Here is a 19901-nt window from a genome sequence, read left to right as displayed (position 1 = left end):
TTTAATTTAACATGACCAACATTTTAGACACATCTCAAGAAATAACAGGTAGGTACCTAATGTGTGTTGCTATTGTACCCGTGTGCACCAGCTGCACTGTGAACCTGTTGGTGCACATAGCTTCTTCCTCTGTCAACTTCTTCTTGAATGTGGCTTCGCTTTTGTCCAGCTCTTCACTGTCTTTGTAGATTTTAAATACCACATGCAGCCAAACATCTGTCTTCAGACCTGCACCTTCAGTGGAGCAGCATCTGCCATGGATTTGTCTGTCACATCACCAGATCTCGTTGAGTGAGAAGATTTCTCTAAAGTGGTTTGAGTCTCTGTTGACTTCATTTTTAGTTTGACAGGAGAAGGTATGTACAGTTTTACTGTTGTGAAATATTACAGCATGTGTTCACCTTCATAAATTAATATATGGAATGGATAGATTGTGCCCAGCCCCAACTATAAACCATGTTTTATACCACAGAACCATTTTAATACCAGAGAACCAGTTTATACCAGAACCAGTCTTCAACCCAGATATCCTTAGATTGAAGACAGTATCTTGGAAAAACTGCAAAGAAATACGGTCCAGTACAGTTTATTACAGCAGGGTGAAAATTGTTGGCCTAACTTTAGCTAAACTAGATTAAAAGTCTAGGGCTGCAGTCGAAAAGTCAAAATAATCTCCTCTCTAACCACTCCTCGAACTCAATGGAAAATGTCATGAAGTCAAGGAAAGATGTGGAGGATTCATAAGGCCTTAGGAAAACAATCTGACTGCACTTACACTAGGATTTAAAAACATTTTTTTTTATCTTTAACACATGGACATTCTTTCCTAACCACAAAAACAAAGTAAACAGAATTGAAATGTTGAAATAAGAAAACATGAAAGTAAAATACAAGAAGAGAAAGTTGAGCCATTAAAATGATAATTAAATAGAAATAAAGAACTAAGAAAGAGGCCAGAATAAGTTATTTTCAGATGTAAGTATATAGTTTCCTGCGCCTTAACATTTTTATACATTTGTTAAGTAGAGAAAATTCATTATTGGCCATTAGTCATTGTGCATTCCACAATGGGAGAGGAGTTAGTGAAATAACATTTGTATGTATAACCTGTAGTATTTTGTCATGGTGATGATATTGTTAACTATAAATTCAATCTGCTTGTTCTTCATGACGACTCCTGACTGGATTTAAAGAGGATAAATCTATATTTATGGATTTGGGTTTCAGTCGATCAGACAAGGATTTCCAGTTGTGCATCAATTCACAAACATAAAACAGCAGCTCTGTTGTTTCTACATTTATGTGGGTCTGCTGTGGTGAAACTACAATGGTGCGTCATTTTAAATGTTGCAACAGCAAGGAATTGTGGGACAGCATTTCTCCTTTCCTTTCCTAAAGGAAGGTTCAGTGTTTCCTCTGCTAAAGGAGATAAGATAGGAAGCACTAAAGCTCCTTTCCTCCTCATGTAGAGAAGTGGAGCAGCTGTGATCATGTTGCTGCTCAGAGACTTCAGCTCATTTACCTCAGTTTGAACCTTCATAAGAAAAAATACTTTTTGACCACAGCCTAGGTGCTAAACTAATCTGCACTCAACTGCATCACATGTCCCTCAAAGACTGTGCACAGCTCCTCATATCACCACCTCACTGATGCTCATCCTCCTCTTAGTTACTGAGTGAATGCAGCAGAACGGTTACTTAAGGAAAAATGAAATATAATTCAGTAGATTTCTTCTACACAACAACACATGGTATACAAAACAGTAGAGAGTAGAGTGTGGGTTTGTCTGTGTCTGACACATGCAGAATATCTCCATTGGTCCAACAGTGACACTGCTGCTGTCACAACACAGCACCTTCAACAAACAGGTCATAAAGCTTTATTCATTCACCTGTTCAACTTAACACACACACACACACACACACACACACACACAGACACACACACACACACACACACACATACACTGACCTACACTCATTCTAGTAGAATACAGTGGAGTTGTTTGAATTGTCTAAGACATGTTAAAGTCTCCCACTCTGTCAGTGTCTGAAAGAACCTAGAAAGTTATTATTGCATGTAAAGATTACAGTTTGTGTGTGTGTGTGTGTGTGTGTGTGTGTGTGTGTGTGTGTGTGTGTGTGTGTGTGTGTGTGTGTTTCCACAGTGTGGCTACAGAGAACTTCCTCTCTGTGTGTGTGGTTGATTTTCCATGGAATGAAACTCAGCCCTGAGTGTAGGTACACACACACACACACACACACACACACACACACACACACACACACACACACACACACACACACCCACACCCACACCCACACCCAGTCAGTGGGAGGGGAACTGGAATGTGTGTGACACACTTTGTGAGCTAAACATAGGTGTTTCGTGTGAGGAGGAGCTAAATGGCTGCCATCCTCTGCCCCTGTTAACTCCTGGCAGCAGGAAACCCCATCAGACAGCAGAGAGGCAGAAAGGCTGAGGGGGTCAGGAGGTTCAGAGCTGCTGCTGACAGCTCACTGCTCTGCTGCACAATCAGCCCCATGTGTCCTCTGATAAACATGTCACATTACAAAAGAGTCGGATTCTGCTCAGTTTTAATTTCTTAAGAGTGTTATTGATAGAGAGGTTGATCCTAATGACTGGTACTGGGGATATTCAGTCGAAGCTGCATGTTCTAGTGAAAGTCAGTTTGCCATGTGATGATCTGTGTGGAGGACATGGAATCAAAGAAACACTGTTGTTCTTGCATTACAGTGTAGAGCTCAGTGGTCCTACTTCTCCACTGCATGGTACCAGCTCAACTCCACTCTATTCTACTCTACTTTGGTTTTCCATTGGACAGAAGTTGTGGATAGACCATGGTGTTACCTTTTTTGGTCTCTTTTCTGCTGAGATTGCAAGTGAGCTGAGGTGATACCAAAAGGTGACAAGGAAACACTGCAGACTGCTGATTGTTCAGAGAAAATCATCACTACTGCTGCATTGAGGGGGGACAATCTGCAGCTGGTACCAAAAACAAGTGGAGTCGAGTGTGTACCATGGGTGGAAAATGCTACTAATATTAAAAAAGGGATTTCTTTCTAACATAAACACAGAGTCTATCTCTTACTGCAGCGTGTGCACTGTGCTTCAACAGGAGGAGACATCTAAAGGTTGACAGGTCTGCTGTAATTAGTTCTTTTTGCAGATCTGATTGGACAGTCACTGTTTGGGGGAGGGGTTTAGTGAACAGCTTTACATATAAGCTGGTATAAAATATAATAGTAATAAGAGTGATTTTTGACTCCCCCACCCCTTACACCTCTCTCTCTCTCTCTCTCTCTCTCGTTCTCTCTCCTTACTTAATCCTTAACCCTGGTCTCAGGACCTGGTTTGTGGTGTGGACATGTGCAGATGTGATAAAGCTACAGGAGCCTAACAGGGGCAAACAGGTGGTGTGACAGGACTGCTCATGGTTGAGTTGGGGTGTGTGAGAATTCACAGCATCAGTAGTTTCATGTCTCATGTCTCATGTCTCCACCGACATGAGCTCTGAGTAAGGAGGCTCAGCTCTGTTTTACAGTCAGTCTCACCTCTGACATCCTGCCGCTGTTTGCATCTGTACTCCAGTACTCCAGTAGTTCACATGGCCTCCTTCCTGGTCCAACAGTCCAGACTGATATCTGACCAGGGCTTGGTGTCAGCAGATACTTTGTTAAGACCATTAGGAGAGGTGTATTGTTGACCTATAACCTCATGGAAAGGAATGCAGCTCATACCAACCTCACACTAAATGATGTCTCCAGTGATTTCACTGGCACAGACTCATTTCCAGTGTCATTTTTAGTGATGTTCAATGACTGTTGACTTTCCCAGCTCCAAACAGGAAGCAGGAGGCCAACATTGAATACATGAGGGAGGCAAAATAATTTCAAAATAAAACGGGAAATCAACAACGGCAAATACAATGTCCATACAATCATTTTAGGGGCAGATCATGACAATTTTAGTGTTGAGTTGCTAACTTTATGTAATAATGATTATAATGATGACAATAATAACGATGATGATGATGTAGAATTTCAAAGAGTAAAAGGTCTGGAATAAATGTTTTTTCTTCCCGTAAATTTCCACCACGAGCATGATGGGAAATGTTTCAAATCTTTGGGAATGTTTGTCAAATGAAATATTCTATGTGAGAGATTAGAGTCAAGATTTTCTGACATGTTATAGACAAAACATTTAATTCAGAAAATAATCCATCAATTTATCAGTAATGGAAAATAATCGTTAGTGGCAGCCTGACATGCTGCTGACAGAGACCTGGACTTGGGACCTTTCTGTGTTCAAGTATTACAGTTCCATTAAATTTATAGTGGCAATTTTTGATCAGTTATTGCTTTTGATGATTTATCTGGACCAACAAAAACAACCTGTAATTTAAAAACTTAAAAAATGTATTGGATTTTTTGTTTCCTGTAACTTTAAACCACAGCTTTTTCACACTTTTGATGAATTATTTAAATAATATATAATTTGTGACACATGTAAAAATTTGTATTTGTGTGTTGGATTCTACATCTGGTCCAGTTCAAAGTAAAACTGGTTCAGTGCTTTGGTTGTAAACACACACAACTGTAATGTGCAGATTATCCAGCTGTAGGACCCTGATCACAACATGGGACAGTGATGCTTGGTTTCTACCCCGTGTGAATGTGAAGTGAATGTGTCCTTTAGCTCAGAGGACATGAGTCACCTCAGCTGAAACTAAAGCACATGGACTCTCTGCTGTTTCAACACAATGGCAGCAAAGTTCCAACTATATGAAAGCACAGGTTTTCAGTTGACAGTGATGTGCCGGCTTCTCTACATTGAGATGTGGTGACTCACCTCATCACTACTGTGAGTCAGAGTGATTAAACTACTGGGACCATTTCCTCTTTTTTTGTCTTCTGGTAATCCAGTGTTCTCTATCGTGTCAAGACTATCTCTCCACCCAACATATTCCATATGTATGGGGACTGACTCCCACGGGGGAAGCTGGCGTGGATACTCTTAAAACACATCACCTGTGGTGGCCACGCATTGATTAGCAACACGTGATATAAGCACCACGCATGCATGGCCTCTTTTATTCCTTGATTTCCACGGAGTCGAGCAGATGTGTGTATAGAAGCTTGACATTTGAGTTGAAGAGAGTGAATGTAGCATTTGTGTTTGACATCAGCGTGGTCCACTTACCTTGTGAGTAGGAGAGCTGGTCTACAGCCTCCTCTCTGGATTGCTGCATTATCTGATGAATACAGGCTGGTGAAAGCATGGTAGCTTGTGGCACCAGGTTTTTCCAGTTTGCTGCTTGCTAGCCATTGTCCCATGTGCAAGCCGACCTAGTCGGAGGAAGCGGTGAGCACGCTCTTCAGCTGATTGCCTTTACACCGTGGCTGAAGTGTAGCTCGTGTGTGTTCCTCATGGAATCTGACCTCGGACGCTGTGAACGAACATTCTTTAGCCGTGTGTGTTTTTTCAGGAAGTAAACAAGGGAAAAGCCGGGTCAGGGGCACGCCTCCATGTTCCACTTTGGCGTCGAGTGTGGGATGTATGAGAGGTGAATAGTGCTATCGGTGGCAGCGAATCCTGAGTTACATAAGCATTCACATACATTCTTAACATATGGAAGCAAACCTGGTAGCCCACACCTGTCTGGGTTGTGGAATAAAAATGCCAATGGAGGATGGTCATGATCAATGTGTCCGTTGCTTAGGGCTGGACCATGCCGGCATGGCCAGCCAGGACCCAGCATCCTGCATGAACTGTTTTATTCTGCCAGCTAGAGTGAGGGAGGCTAGGGCACTAGCCTTCTCTCACAAGCATCCTGCCACTTTCATTGAGCAGCTGCAGCAGGCGGAGCAGACAAGAGTGGTGGTTTGGAATGACCAAGTAGGGGTGAGCCTCAATATCCAGGGTGCAGCTATCGGGGAAGGGTTGATAATGCCCTCCCCTGTGTCAGAACCGTTTACTACACAGCAGCCCTCCTCTGCCCAGGTGAGGCAGGAGGAGCTTGATCTAGTGTGTTCCACATCTGATGCATCGGATGAAGGGGAGATTGACATAATGGTGTTTGAGTCAGAGATTGAAAACCTGGTGTGTGTGTGGAGAGAAGGCAGGTAGAGGAGGTGCAGGAGCATCCACCTCCCCTCTATTGCCAAGTCATTACTCAGGCCGCTCAAGCATTGGGAATTGAAATGCCAGCTAAGATAGGCCAGGCAGCCTCCCTTTTGATGATGAAGTGAGTCAAACATGCTCTTTCTCTGTACTGCTGCTTCCTGATTTAGAAGGAACTGGTACTGAAGCAGTTTGATAAACCATCTGAGGCCCATCGCTAGTCAGGTCTATGTAGACGTCTAACATGTGTGCATGGTTGGGAGAGGATTGGCTGTGGACCACCACCTCCCATGGATCAGGCCTGAGGGGCCTTGGTCTCCCCCACCAAATCTGTCTTGGGGAAGCCAAGTTGCCCCAGCAGGAATACTAAAATGATGGATGCCATGCTTGCCAGGGTGCATGGAGCTATGGCAATCCTGGGACAGCTGGTTAATACAGGGGTTATTTTGACCTTGTATCAGCGCCAGCTGGCACAACAGTTGGAGGAGGGAGGTTCTTACCTGGTTGCTGAGGTACAGCAGGTGTCCTCACTCCTGGCTAAGCTAATGAAAGAGCAGGCAGTGGCAACGGGCAGGGCCATGGCCTCCCTCTGGATGGTGAGGTGTCATCTCTGGCTGTCTCAGTCACGGCTGCAGGGGGAAGACCACGCCTGTTTGCTTAGTCTGCCTGTGGTGTCATCTGCCATGTTTGGGCCAGATGCAAATAAAATGCTCCAGCAGGCCCAAGATGCCTGCTGTTGTGCTAGGGAGATGTCAGGAATGCTCCGACAGTGCCGTGAACAGCGGGTCCCGACAGCTCCATGGTCTGGGCCACCCCAGCTAGACTCTGTGGCTTCATGTGACCTACAGGTCATTTTGGAGGCCAACCGGCGTGTTCGGCGGAGGGGGCAGGGCTGTGGCCAGGGACCCCCCAAAGCCCCACTTCAGTCCTGACGGCTCTGGGTACCCAGCCTCCCCTTGCTGCCTCTCAGGACAGTTCCTGTCCTGGGAGACACTTGGGGTGGACGCCTGGGTAGTTTCCACCATGACTCAAGGTTATCATTTGCAGTTTCTGCATCCGCCCCTACTGAGGTCAGCCACCTTTTCAGTAGTGGCAGACCCTCAGCGCAGGAGGGTTCTGGCTGCAGAGATCGGCACTCTCTTGGCGAAGAAGGCCATCAGAGAGGTGACACAGGACAATCAGCAGGCTGGGTTGTATTCCCTCCTTCCCGAGGGAGGTTGAGGAGGTAGTCAGGCCTGCAAAGGCTTCTTCGGCCCCAGGGCCAAATGGAGTCCCCTACCGGGTTTATAAAAGCGCAGCTGATATCCTAAAGTTTTTGTGGAGGCAATTAAGAATAGTTTGGGAGAAACAGGTTATTCCCATAGCATGGCGTAGGGCAGGAGGTGTTTTTATTCCAAAGGAGAAGGAATACTCAGAACTGAGTCAGTTTAGAATGATCTCTCTCCTAAATGTAGAGGGGAAGATCTTCTTTAGTGTAGTCGCACAGAGATTAACTAGTTATTTAGAAAGGAATAGCTTAATAGATACTGCAGTACAGAAGGCAGGAATACCAGGTTTCGCAGGGTGTTTAGAGCACACTAGCATGAGTTGGCATCAAATTCAGGCAGCCAAGACAGAGAAAAGAGACTTGCATGTCATATTTTTGGATTTAGCAAATGCTTAGAGGAAATTCCAATAATTAGGGAAAATCAGTAAAGAGTCTAGGTAGGTGGTAAAAGGCAGACTTGAATGACGGAGAACAGGTAGTGCAGTTTCGGAAAGATGTTGCTGAGGGACTGGATAGAATAGATAAATCAGGGCTTCCAGGAAAGTTGAAGTTGTGGCGTCTGCAGTTCGGGTTATTTCCCAGGTTGATGTGGCCACTGTCTGTATATGAGATTCCATTATCTGCTGCAGAAAAAATGGAAAGATTAGTTAGCTTTTACATTGGGAAGTGGCTAGGTGTTCCTAGATGTTTAAGTATGGTGGCACTAGTATGGGAAAGGCATACTTCAGCTCCCAGTAACTAGTCTAGTGGAGGAGTTTAAATGTACTAAGGTTAGGACAGAGCTCCTGTTATCTGGGAGTAAAGATGTGGTAGTTAGTAAGGTGGTTCCAAACCCAATCAAGGGGAGAAAATGGAATCCATGAATGGCAGTGCAGGAGGCGGAAGCAACACTCAGGCATAGAGAGATTGTGGGTAATGTCCAAATAGGCCGGGGAGGCTTGGGGCTTGGCCCAGGCAAACCGGTGTGGAGTAGAGCAGGTCCCAAAGAGAAGAGAAAAAAGCTAGTTGTGGAGCAGGTTTGTAGACAGGAGGAAATATTAAGGGGTGCAAAGGCAGTAGCCCAGGCTAAGCAGGGACAGTGGTTGAATTGGGAGGGTGTAGACAAGAAAAAGCTTAGCTGGAAAGAGCTGTGGAGTATGGAGGAAAGTAGTATTAGATTTTTGATAGGGGCAACATATGATGTATTGCCAACTCCCCAGAACCTAAAACTCTGGGTAAATGGAGACCCGCTATGTGCATTGTGTTCAGGTACTGCAACTTTAAAGCACATTTTGTCAGGCTGTAAGGTTAGTCTGTCGCAAGGCCGGTATACGTGGCGACATAACCAGGTTTTAAAAAGCTTAGCTGCAGGAATTGAAGATTTACGGAGGCAGGCAAATTTAGGAGGGTCTAAAATAAAGAGAGTTGCAATCAAGTTTGTTCAAGAGGGAGAGAAAGTTGGTAAGACAGCAAGGAGGCAAGGCAGCTTAGAGGATGCTTGTGATTGGGAAATGCAGGTAGATTTAGGAGGAAAGCTTGTTGTTCCCCAGGAAATAGCCAGTACAAAGCTAAGGCCTGACATAGTCTTGTGGTCTAGGAGTAGAATGAGAGTATATTTCATAGAGCTGACTGTTCCATGGGAGGCCTCAGTTGTAGAAGCATATAAAAGGAAAAAGCTTAGGTATGTAGAGTTAGGGGCAGAAGCAGAGCAGCAAGGATGGAAAGTTAGGATTTGTCCAGTGGAAGTAGGATGTAGAGGATTTGTAGCAAGGTCTGTTGTCTCTTTGGTGAGGGAGTTAGGAGGAAGTGGACAGAGTGTGAGGAAAATAGTAAAGGACATGTCAGATGAGGCAGCAAGATCCAGTCAGTGGATTTGGATGAGAAGAAATAATGGTAGCTGGGGGCCCAGCAGGGGGAGCACTTAGGATAGACAGACTTTTAGGAGAAGCAAGGAAGAAATCCAGGAAGAGGAAGTGTTTTTAAGTGGGGGGTGTTGCCTGTGTGAGCCTCTTTGAGACCATGCGGTTAGTCCAGGTGAGTTGGCCTGTATTGTTTGTTTGTATTGCTTTGAATTGGTTTGTAGTGTGTCTTTGACTGTTCAGGTGAGTTTGTTTGTTTTAGGTGAGTTGTATGGTGAGTTGTATTGTCTTGGATAGTGGGGGAGTAGGGGGAGGTAGAGCACAGCCTAATCCGGCGGGGGAGTGTTTAGCCTAACAAGGCATCTCTCCCTGACTCCCTCATTCAAACTGGCTGCCACTTTCTGGAAAAAAAACATCTAGTCCTACACAACAGAACAGAACTGTTTAGGGGAGTTTTGTTTGCTGAATCTGCTAGTGTGTGTTGTCCTATTTGATGATAGTGTTGTTTGTGGTAGCATAGGCAAAATAAAGGAGAAAATAGTTGTGGTGTGAGGAGCAGTGATGGTTGGCATTAGGGGAGTGACTCTGGGACGCCAGTGATCACTGTCTAGCCTCCTGGAGGTGTCATGGGACCAACTAGACGAAACACTGGTGAAAGGAGGTTCCCACCTGATGACCCCAAAGACATGTTAGTCATCGCTGCTCATTAGTCTGTATAGCTAAATTAATAGTTATCATAGGACTTAGGATGTTAAGCTTAGGGAGCTATTCACTGAGTCTGGTCCATTTTCTGTAGCACAAGTTTCTTGTGTTTACCTTAAAAAAAACCTTTCCCCAGGGGCTCAGGCTTTGGGCCTGGCCCCTGAGAGGACCAAGTTCCTAGCCATGGGTTTGCCCCAGTCAGTGGTTCGCACTCTGCAGGGAGCCCAGGCTCCATCAACAAGGGCGGCATATTAATTCCGTTGGGGAGTGTTTCAATCATGGTGCGACTCGAGACAGGTGGACCCACTCTCCTGCACGGCCCACGACATTCTCCAGTTCCTCCAAGAAATGTTGGAGTTGGGCAAGTCCCCCTCAACTTTGAGGGGAATGGTGGCAGCCATAAAGGCAGCTCGTGCTGGTCCTCAGAAAATGGCAGAGGGTTGCTGTGACCTTATTGCTCAGTTTCTTAGAGGTTCGCAGGATTACTCCCAAAGATGGCCAGCTGTCCACCCATGGGATTTGGAGCTGGTGTTGTAAGCCTTGCAGCATGAACCTTTCGAACCACTGTAAACAGTTGGGCTGAAATGGCTTTCTCTTAAGTCGGCATTCTTGTTGGTGGTTACTTCAGCAAAGAGAATGGGAGAGCCTCATGCCCTTTCAATACGTGAGGAATGCTGCCGCTTCTTGCTGGGCTATGTTGGGGTGTCGCTGCGCCCAAACCCTGCATTCCACCCTAAGATCTGGTCCGAGTCCCATGCCAGTATGTCTATTGAGCTACACCCTCTCCGCCCTCCTCAAGACGGTGTTGTGGGGGTGAGTGAGACATCACTGTTGTGCCCTGTCAGGGCCTTGACAGTGTATATTTGCCGGACACGTTCCCTCAGGACAACAGACCAGCTCTTTGTCTGCTACAAACCTAACTGCCTTGGGCGACCAGTCTCCAAGGCAAGACTCTCTAATTGGGTTGTGGATACAATCCAAGAAGCATACAAGGCAGCAGGAAGGCCAGCCCCAGTAGGGGTGCGTGCCCATTCTACGTGGGGCCTCTTTACCTCATGGGCATTATGACGAGGTGCTTCTCTATCTGAGATTTGTCCGGCGGCCTCTTGGTCGACCCCATCCACTTTTATCAGGTTCTACTGCATGAATGTGACAGCCAGTATCCCATTTGCTGAGCATGTGCTGGGTGCAGTGCGGCAGGAAAAGACCTGACAATCCATGCCCACGTGACCAAGACTCTTGCAATAAGATCCTTGACTTGGAGTGATGTCATCTTTCTAAGCTGGCTTGCAATCTGGCAGGCTGGGTGGCCTTCCACCCATTTACAGCTGGCCTTCAAAAACTGCCTGATGGGGGCGTCGTGTAGCGTAGTGGTTTAAGCAGGCGCCCCATGTGTAGAGGCTACAGTCCTCGCTGCAGTCGGCCCCGGTTCGAATCCCGCATCGGACGGCCTTTCACTGCATGTCATTCCCCCTCTCTCTGCCTCCCCGTTTCCTGTCACTCTCCACTGTGCTGTCCATTAAAGGCATAAAAGCCCAAAAAAATATACTTTAAAAAAAAAAAACTGCCTGATGACCCTTCACTCCATGTGACCAGGCCACTGACTCCAACCCCAGTTTGAGTCCAAAGGCCTCAGACTCAAAGGTGCTGACTCTGAGTCCAGCCTCGTTCTGAATGGGTACTGGACTCAGTTAGTGTTATTATTGTGATTTTCATAGGCAGAATATCTGGTGGTCTCAGGGCCACATCTCTGCTCTCTACTGATGATGATGACTGCAGTAACTGAGCAACAGATATTTCAATCCAGCAGGTTCTCCTGGGACAGGCTGTATCCAGTCTAGATCTGTGTCAAGGCTCTGTTGCTGCAGTGTTTGTGGGTGGGGTTGTGTGTCAGCGGGTGTTTCATCTTTAAAGAGGGACCTTGGATATGTGTTTGCATGCCTTCACACAGCTGGCTCATATCAGCTGCTGTAACAGGATCCACCACATCTGGGTCAAGCGTCAAGCCTCTGTGCGTGCGTGTGTTCTCCCTCTGTTCAACATCGTGTAGTATGAACCACAGTGAGCAGGCTTTGATAGAGGTTGTATTGAGTGACATTAAAGTCAGAGCTTAAAAGGAAATGTTTGTTGCTGTAAATAAAGCAGAGGCAGGTTATGTGAAATACAATGTTTCTGTTTAGGTAGAGGAACACAACACCAGTAGAATGTCTTCTTGTTTCTCCTTCCAGCCTGTAGCAGCTGAGCTTCTCCCATGACTATCTTTAGGGTGTGGTCAGTCATGGTGACATCACTGTAAGGTGTGATTACAGGTGTGATTACAGGTTCAACACGCACTACTGACTCCATCCAACAGTGATGCTGGTCAGGTTAAACCAAACTAATTACAGTGAACTGGGGGATTAATATGAGACGGTCCTCCAGTAAAAAACGAGCCCATAGGTCGTCTGTGCAGCAGGTTATTATGACCCATAGTTACGTTATGTTGCTAGGTGACATCTAGTGGTCATAGTAATTATGACAGGAGCACTCCAATGGGTCGTATCAGAGGGTTGAAAAAAAAATGACCTGTGTGGTTATTCAGGTTAGAGGAGGAGTTGGTTGAGATCAACAGAAAACTGCAGCCACATGATCAAATCAAAGAAATTACAGCTGGAGATCTTCAAGTTACTAAATGTAACTGTACAAAATGAGTAAGGTAGATGGATCACCCACAGGTTTCTGAAGAGCGGTTTTGAAGCTCAGAGTGAGCTGTTCCACAGTCACCATCTTAGCAGTGCTTGACTCTGACCCTAACTCCAAGCAAATCCAAAAATGGGCAAAAAGGAAGGGCGTGTGGAGCTGAGTCTTTGGTGCATACCAGTTTGTGGCAAGCATACACTCACCCACCAGTCACTCAAAGTGGCCACGCCACCAATTCTAATAATAACTTTAATAAAATGTAAACAGGTGAGTTAAATAAACAGTTGTAATGAAGGAGGGAATTAGAGACCAAAACTGTTTTTGTACCAGGCTGTAAACATGTTTATTTCTGCTGTAAAGTTGGACATTTTAACATGGGAGTCTATGGGGATTGACTCACTGTTGGAGCCAGACTCTAGTGGCTATTAGAGGAACCGCAGGTTGTGGTCCCCGGAGGTTGAGGCTTGTACCAGACTGAAGTATGAGTCTGAATGGTAAATGGACTGAACTTATATATATAGTGTTTTTCTAGTCTTATCCACCACTCAAAGAGGCTAGCTCTGTATAAGAAATAATCTCCCTCCAGACTAACAAACCTGAAAACACATATCACATGGCCATTCATGTACGCTAGGCATGTGCAAACTGGTGTAACAGGAAGCAGATTATTTACTCTGCAGTTGGTAAGTTACAGAAAACCCTTTGAACAAGGAACAGCTGCTAGCAAAACCAACAAGGTCCAGTAACATTTGTAATTCATTATCTATGTTGTAGTCACCACTAGTAGTCCGGGCTGATGAGACCAAATCAGGAGGTGAGGCAGGTGTCTTCAGCTTTCTTCAGAACAGCTGTTACATGGACCTTTGACTTCCTGGTTAACTACACAACAATACTGTGTTTCCTCCTGACTCACAGACACACTTAATTTCTGAAGAGTTTGGACAAGAGCAGCAGGAACATCTTTTCACACCCCCTCTGTCCCTGACACTGATCTCGGTCATACCTCAGCTGCCCTCTGTTTCTCCTGATGTGAAGCTCTGATGTGTATTTCCTCCACAGACAGCTCAATACACAGAAGGACTCAGAGAAGACTGCAGACATCATGTCCTCTGTCAGTCCGCCCTGCAGGCAGGAGAGGAAGGGCAGTTTCTTCAAGGTACACATCACTAATCTGACTCTCTGTCTCTTCACATACAGTATACATGAAGGTCTCTCAGAGTAGGGGGGAGTCCATAATAATAAACAGGAATAAAGAAAGATTATGTTGGTGAGATCAGAAAGCACAAAGGGCTTACCTGGGCCACACCTCTTACCTCACATGTGAACCAGGAAACTGTTGATAACTAGATGAATGGAAAGTGCAGCTGACTGTTATTTTGGAAACTACTTAGCACTGTAATCAGAGTTATGTTATCGGTTATGTTTGTCAGTGTATCAGACTGAGGTATTTAAATTCAAATGTAGCACAGGTGATATGGAGAGTAACAGATCACAAAGGTCATTAGACCTCATATACTACACCTGTACACCTGTGGTTGACTGGCTTAATGTGCTGAACTACCTCTGAGACACAGATCACAGACTGTTGGTTTCCAGCCTCTTGCAGCATTTAGTTACAGGACACACATGAGCTGGTGGTGTTACCATACCTCACAGCAGAGAAGCTATGAAACCTTATCACAGCAGTGTACATAAGGGAAAGATGGAAGATTGGATGTTGTCCTGTCACAACATAGTTTGAGTATGATGATACATGATCTAACATGAGTTAACATGAGGAACCCGTGAGTTAATATGAGCTAAAGTGTTAACATGAGGCAACATGTGTTAACATGAGGAACTCACAAGCTATCATGAATTAACATGTGCTACCATGAGCTAACGTGAGTTACCATGAGCTAACGTGAGTTACCATGAGCTAACATGAGCTAACATGAGCTAACGTGAGTTACCATGAGCTAACATGAGCTAACATGAGTTACCATGAGTTAACATGAGCTAACATGAGTTACCATGAGTTACTATGAGCTAACATGTCACATTAATAATGTGGTTAATGTAATCCTGCCATTGTAAATATCTGAGGCTATAAACTACAAACCACACAGTCAGACTCTGTGAGTTCCTTTAAAACAGCTAATTTCGTCACTCTGCTGATGTGATGTTGCTCAACACGAACATGTCCCAACAACTGGGAAACGAAACACATGAGACCAGTGTCACAGAGAGGAGAATCAGGGTCAGTCTGAGTTCCAGGAAGATAAATATTAACAGTTTTCCTATGAAAGTTGTTGCTGAGATATCTGGGATGGGGAGCTCGTTAACTTCCTGCTCTGTCTCGTTAAATCATTTAGAATCAGAGACACACAAACACACATACAGACAAACACACACACACACACACACACACACACACACACACACACACACACACACAAACACACACACACCCCTAGTGAAAACAAAAAGCACAGCCCATGTACAGTGTGAACTGGACACCTCTGCTGAAAGTTATGAATGAATGAATGAATTTTTTGAATGAATTTTTTGAATATTTTATTTTAATAAAAATTATATAAAAACAACCAACAGTGACACTTTGAAATCATAATTAACTCAGGATCTGACAAAAACAAAAAAAATAATTAAAAGTCAAACAATAACTTAATGAGACCAAAACATCTCATAATAATAAAATACCCAAAAACAGCAGCAGCAGAATCTGTGTTCAGGTCTGTGAATCCACACACAGACCCAGTGATGTGATTTGATGTAACAGCTGATGATGTTAAATAGCTTTATTTTGATTTGTGTACAGATACATTTTCCATCAGGTAGTTACTGTGATGATGATGATTATTTTGGACTGATACTATTTTATCAATAATTTTAACATATCTCACCCTCTACGTGGTCACATGGTTTAGTCATTAATGTTACACACAACTACAGACTTGCAGAAATGAAACCCAGCTCACACCACTAGAAACTAGAAATAGCTGAACACAGTCCTGCAGCTCAACCCCTCTCTCTTCATGTGTCCAGTGCAATCTGATCTCTGAACTGTCATTGAGTCTGTCTGTGTCTCTTCAGCTGATCGACTCATTTGCCTGGGAGCTTGGCACCTTGAAGAAGGAGCTGGGGAAACAGCCTAAGCCTGCAGAGGAGGACCACAGCACAGATCCAGTCTTCAGGTGAGTGTAGTGTGTGATTCTCTTCTGACATCTGGTTTCATGTGGTGCAGTTCCCTGTGACTACCAGCAGAGGACGTTCCTGACCGGCCTCTGTTTGTGCAGTGTTGTGTGAAGGGTAACACTCAGCTGTCGCAGAGCTGTCAGCATTCACTCCCATCAGTCTTTGAACCTGGATATTAACATCTTAAACTGACAGAAAAACCACTGATAATAACCCAATATCAGCTGTGAATAGAACAGTCATCGTGTGTATGTGTATAAGATGAAGCTGAAGTCCCATCATGCCCTGCAGACCTTAACTAAAACGTTTACTGTTAATTTGTGATGATTAATTCCTCTTCTGAGACTTTGGTCGGACAGAACCTGTTAAGATCTGAGGAGGTGAGACAACCCCACCACCACCTTACTTACTGATAACTAATTGATAACCAACAGATAACCAACTGATGACTAACTGATAACCAACAGATAACCAACTGATGACTAACTGATAGCCAACAGATAACCAACTGATGACTAACTGATAACCAACAGATAACCAACTGATGACTAAAAGATAACTAACTGATAACCAACTGATTACTTACTGATAATGAACTGATAACTAATTGATAACTGACTGATAACTAACTGGATTTATTGACAGTGTGTCTGTCCTGGTCTGTCTCACCTCCTCAGATCATAACAGGTTCTGTCTGAGCAAAGTCTCAGAAGAGGAATTAATCACAACACAAATCTACCGTAATCGTTCTAGTAAAAGTCTGCAGGTCATGATGGGAAGCAGTTGAGCAAGGATTTGAAGCAGGCTGTTGGATGTGTTGGAGAGGTACAGTCATGGTTTCCTTGTCCCACTGTTGTTACCAACGGTCATGATTCAGTCTGTTTGTTTTTTTTCCAGCAGGTGATCTGTCTACTCTCTGTTCACAATGCACAGGTTATAAGATAACTGCTATATGGACTTGAAGGGAGGGAGTTTTAGTGTGTTCACACCTGTGAAACAAATGCTGACTAATTGCTCTGAGTTCATTTGGAGAGCTGAAAGAGACTAACGGCTTTAAAAACTACATGAATAAGAAGCATTCCTCCTAAACTGGGCTGGGTGAGTTAAAGGAGAAGAACTCAGTCAGGGAAAGTCTGTGTAAAGAGCTGCAGCAGTGCATTAATCACCTGCTGAATGCAGGGATTGATTATATTGATTATCATCATTATTTGGATGTGACAGCTGATTGGAGCACAGTGGACCGCTCCAGTCTGGGTCAGCTGCTGTTGACAGTTGGAGTTGGGTGCTAATCATTGATTCACTATGTATTCTTCTGTGGTTTTTATTCTGTGTATTTTTGTGGAAACAGCTGTTATGTGAGGAGTGTTCAGTCGCTGTAGGTTACAATAATCATAAAGTCCATCATGTAAACTGGACTGATCTGGAGTTCAACTGAAATCCTGTGAATATTAAAATGTTGATATAGTGAAACATGTAAAACATGTGACCTTGGTGTGTCCCTGTTTCTAGGCTGAGTGAAGAGGTGCGGGGTCTCTTCCTGCAGCCCTCACCCTGTGCTGGGATCAGAGCAGGACCAGCTGGAGCCAGAGATTCGGGTTACGACTCTCTCCACCGGCGGCTCAGTGTTCTGGACAGGCTGGTCCACACTCATGCTGTATGGTTACAGCTGAGCCTCAGCCACCAGGATGCCATGCTCCTCCTGCAGAACCAGGAGGCAGGGGTAAGAGAGCAGCTACGGACCAGAGTGCGAATTATACAATCACTTTTCTCCGGGTGAGAGGGAACCCAGTAAAATTCAGGCATGTGCTTTGGTGAACTGAAGTGATACAGTCCTTAAAGTGTCTTGCCTGTTACACTGAAGCTTTTCAAATAAATGCAGTGGAGTAGAAAGTACAATATTTCTTCACTTATGGCATTTGGCTGACCAGTGGTGGAAATATGATCACTCAGTCAGTCAGTCAGTGACATTCATCATTATGGGGCTGGCCCCTGCTGTTGTGGTCCAACGGAAAAAGTAAGAGACTAACCGAACCACCACACGGAATGAAAAAATAAACTCTATGTTGGTGTCAAAATACATCTCTAAACTGTAACTTTAGGCTAAAGTTAGAAACTAGCTAACATTAGCGTTTGTCCATAGATACTTGACACAATCTAATTCAGACACTCTGAAGGTAAGAAAGTAAAGTGTATTAATAAAGCTATATAGTTAGCTACTGCTACTTACAACAGTGTCTGCACTACGCATGGGAGCAGAGATTTGAGGGCGAAAGTCACTGATGGAGTGAGGCAGGCAGACGAGACGTCAACAAAACGTCAAGGTTAAGAGATGGTACGGTCCACTTTAGGGGTGTCTGATATCATAGTACAAGATTCTCACAGGCATGAAAATTAGAAATATTTTTGAAATATTTACAATTACAGGTAAGAAGATATATAAACGTTTCAACCCCCCCGAACTGTAGTTTTTACCTCTTTTGGGTGGGTCCAAGTCTTAATCAGGGGGTCAGACTCCCCCGGTCCCCCCATAATTCGAACCCTGTCTACAGACACACACAGGTAGAAACAGTTCATTCAACACAAGTAAACTCCAGCTGTCCTGTTTTCACATTATACATCACATGAGGTAAATACCTACACATTAGAAAAAATGTATCCTGTGACCTCCCTCTCCATGTCACCAGGCCTGCACTTACAGAAAGACACTGCTCTTCAGTAATGAGGGTACTGTTCTGATTGGCTGCACTGTTCCTGCAGATGTTTGTGGTGAGGAGGTCAGCCAGCCTGCAGAGAAAGGTCATATCTCTACGTATGGACCAGGACTCTGAAGAACCTGTCAGAGACTTCCCTGTCAGGGAGAGCCAGTACAGTAAGGACCTGTGAACTCTTCTTCATGTGTTTGTGTCTCTGTTGTTTTTCCTTCGAGGGCTGGCTCTCAGGTTTCCTCCTGTAGCACTATCATACATTAGACACTGGAATAAAGACAACAAGTAATCATGGGAAATTCGCCCTCTGCAGTGGTGATATACAATATGTCTGACCCCTGACCCTGTCTGAATAAAACCGAAGCTGTGGAAGTTGGTGTCAGAGAAGACTTTAAAAACAGTTCAACCTTTAATGGAGCTGAAACAAAGTGAGCTACCTGGATTACTGAAAAACAACAACAATCAAAATGCATATTTTTACGTTTTTTATTATTTCAGAACCATATAACACCCATATAACACCCACGTGTTTTAATGTAAATGTTACAAAAACAAGCAGAGTCATACCAAAAATCCTACAAAACCAGAAAGAAGCAGGAGGACTTACACTACCTGATCTAATCTATTACTGTTACACAGCACTAGGTAACACTGATCTTAACATCTTAGGGCCTGATTTACTAAGATCTCAAATAAAGAGTGGTAAATTGCGTGCGCACATGGATAGATTGCGCACGCTGCCTGTTTGGGGCTTGCGGGTGATTTACTTAGATTAACAGCGCAATTGACTACAGGTGCAAAAGTGATTGAGCCCGCCCTATTTAAATGAGGATTTTGCGCGAGTTAAGGGTGTTCACCGTGGCGAATGCAAACGAGCAGACCCAACGGAAGCACAAAAGCAAATTTGAAGCCATGGAATTGGAGGTGCTGGTACAAGAGGCAAACAAGCACATTTCTGAGTTTCGTAGCAGGCACTGCATGACTCCTCCTTGTGACTGGATCCAAATCAGCTCCTACTTCACAGAGAAGCTCCAAAATGGCATCGCCGGATAACCGATATGTCTCGATTATTTTTTCTTCTGCCATTCCAAAAAGAGTGACACAAACAGAAAAGATGCGTTCTCTCCGTTGCCTGTCGTGCCTACGCCGCCTCCTTGCAACAATGACCGCAGCCATCTGTGCGCACGGCTGTGCCAGGTAGCCTAAGACTTGACTTTCAAACATGCTAAATATAGACGCAAAAATAATCAGCGCAATTAGTTTCAGGTTTGGTAAATCACATTGCGTGCGCAAAATGATTCTATTTGCATCTACTCCTCCCAATATTTTGCACGCTCTGGCAGGCACGCCTATATTGCATATTCATGAAGG

At 44.4% G+C, this 19901-nt stretch overlaps 1 protein-coding gene across 2 annotated transcripts in view; it reads left to right on the top strand.

Annotated features, from left to right (window-relative positions):
- Positions 1-19901, top strand: part of LOC111239207 (ras and Rab interactor 2-like) — a 46997-nt gene that overhangs the window by 5367 nt on the left and 21729 nt on the right. For both annotated transcript variants that reach the window (XM_022769036.1, XM_022769035.1), the window contains exons 2-5: positions 13690-13786; positions 15724-15824; positions 17335-17545; positions 18583-18694. In XM_022769036.1, coding sequence (XP_022624757.1) covers positions 13733-13786; positions 15724-15824; positions 17335-17545; positions 18583-18694 — 478 coding nt within the window. In that variant the 5' untranslated portion in view covers positions 13690-13732. The remainder of the gene's footprint in view (positions 1-13689; positions 13787-15723; positions 15825-17334; positions 17546-18582; positions 18695-19901) is intronic.

This window comes from Seriola dumerili, unplaced genomic scaffold (assembly GCF_002260705.1).
Source record: "Seriola dumerili isolate Sdu_G_001 unplaced genomic scaffold, Sdu_1.0 BDQW01002174.1, whole genome shotgun sequence".
NCBI lineage: Eukaryota > Metazoa > Chordata > Actinopteri > Carangiformes > Carangidae > Seriola > Seriola dumerili.
This window is presented reverse-complemented; position numbering and strand designations above follow the sequence as displayed.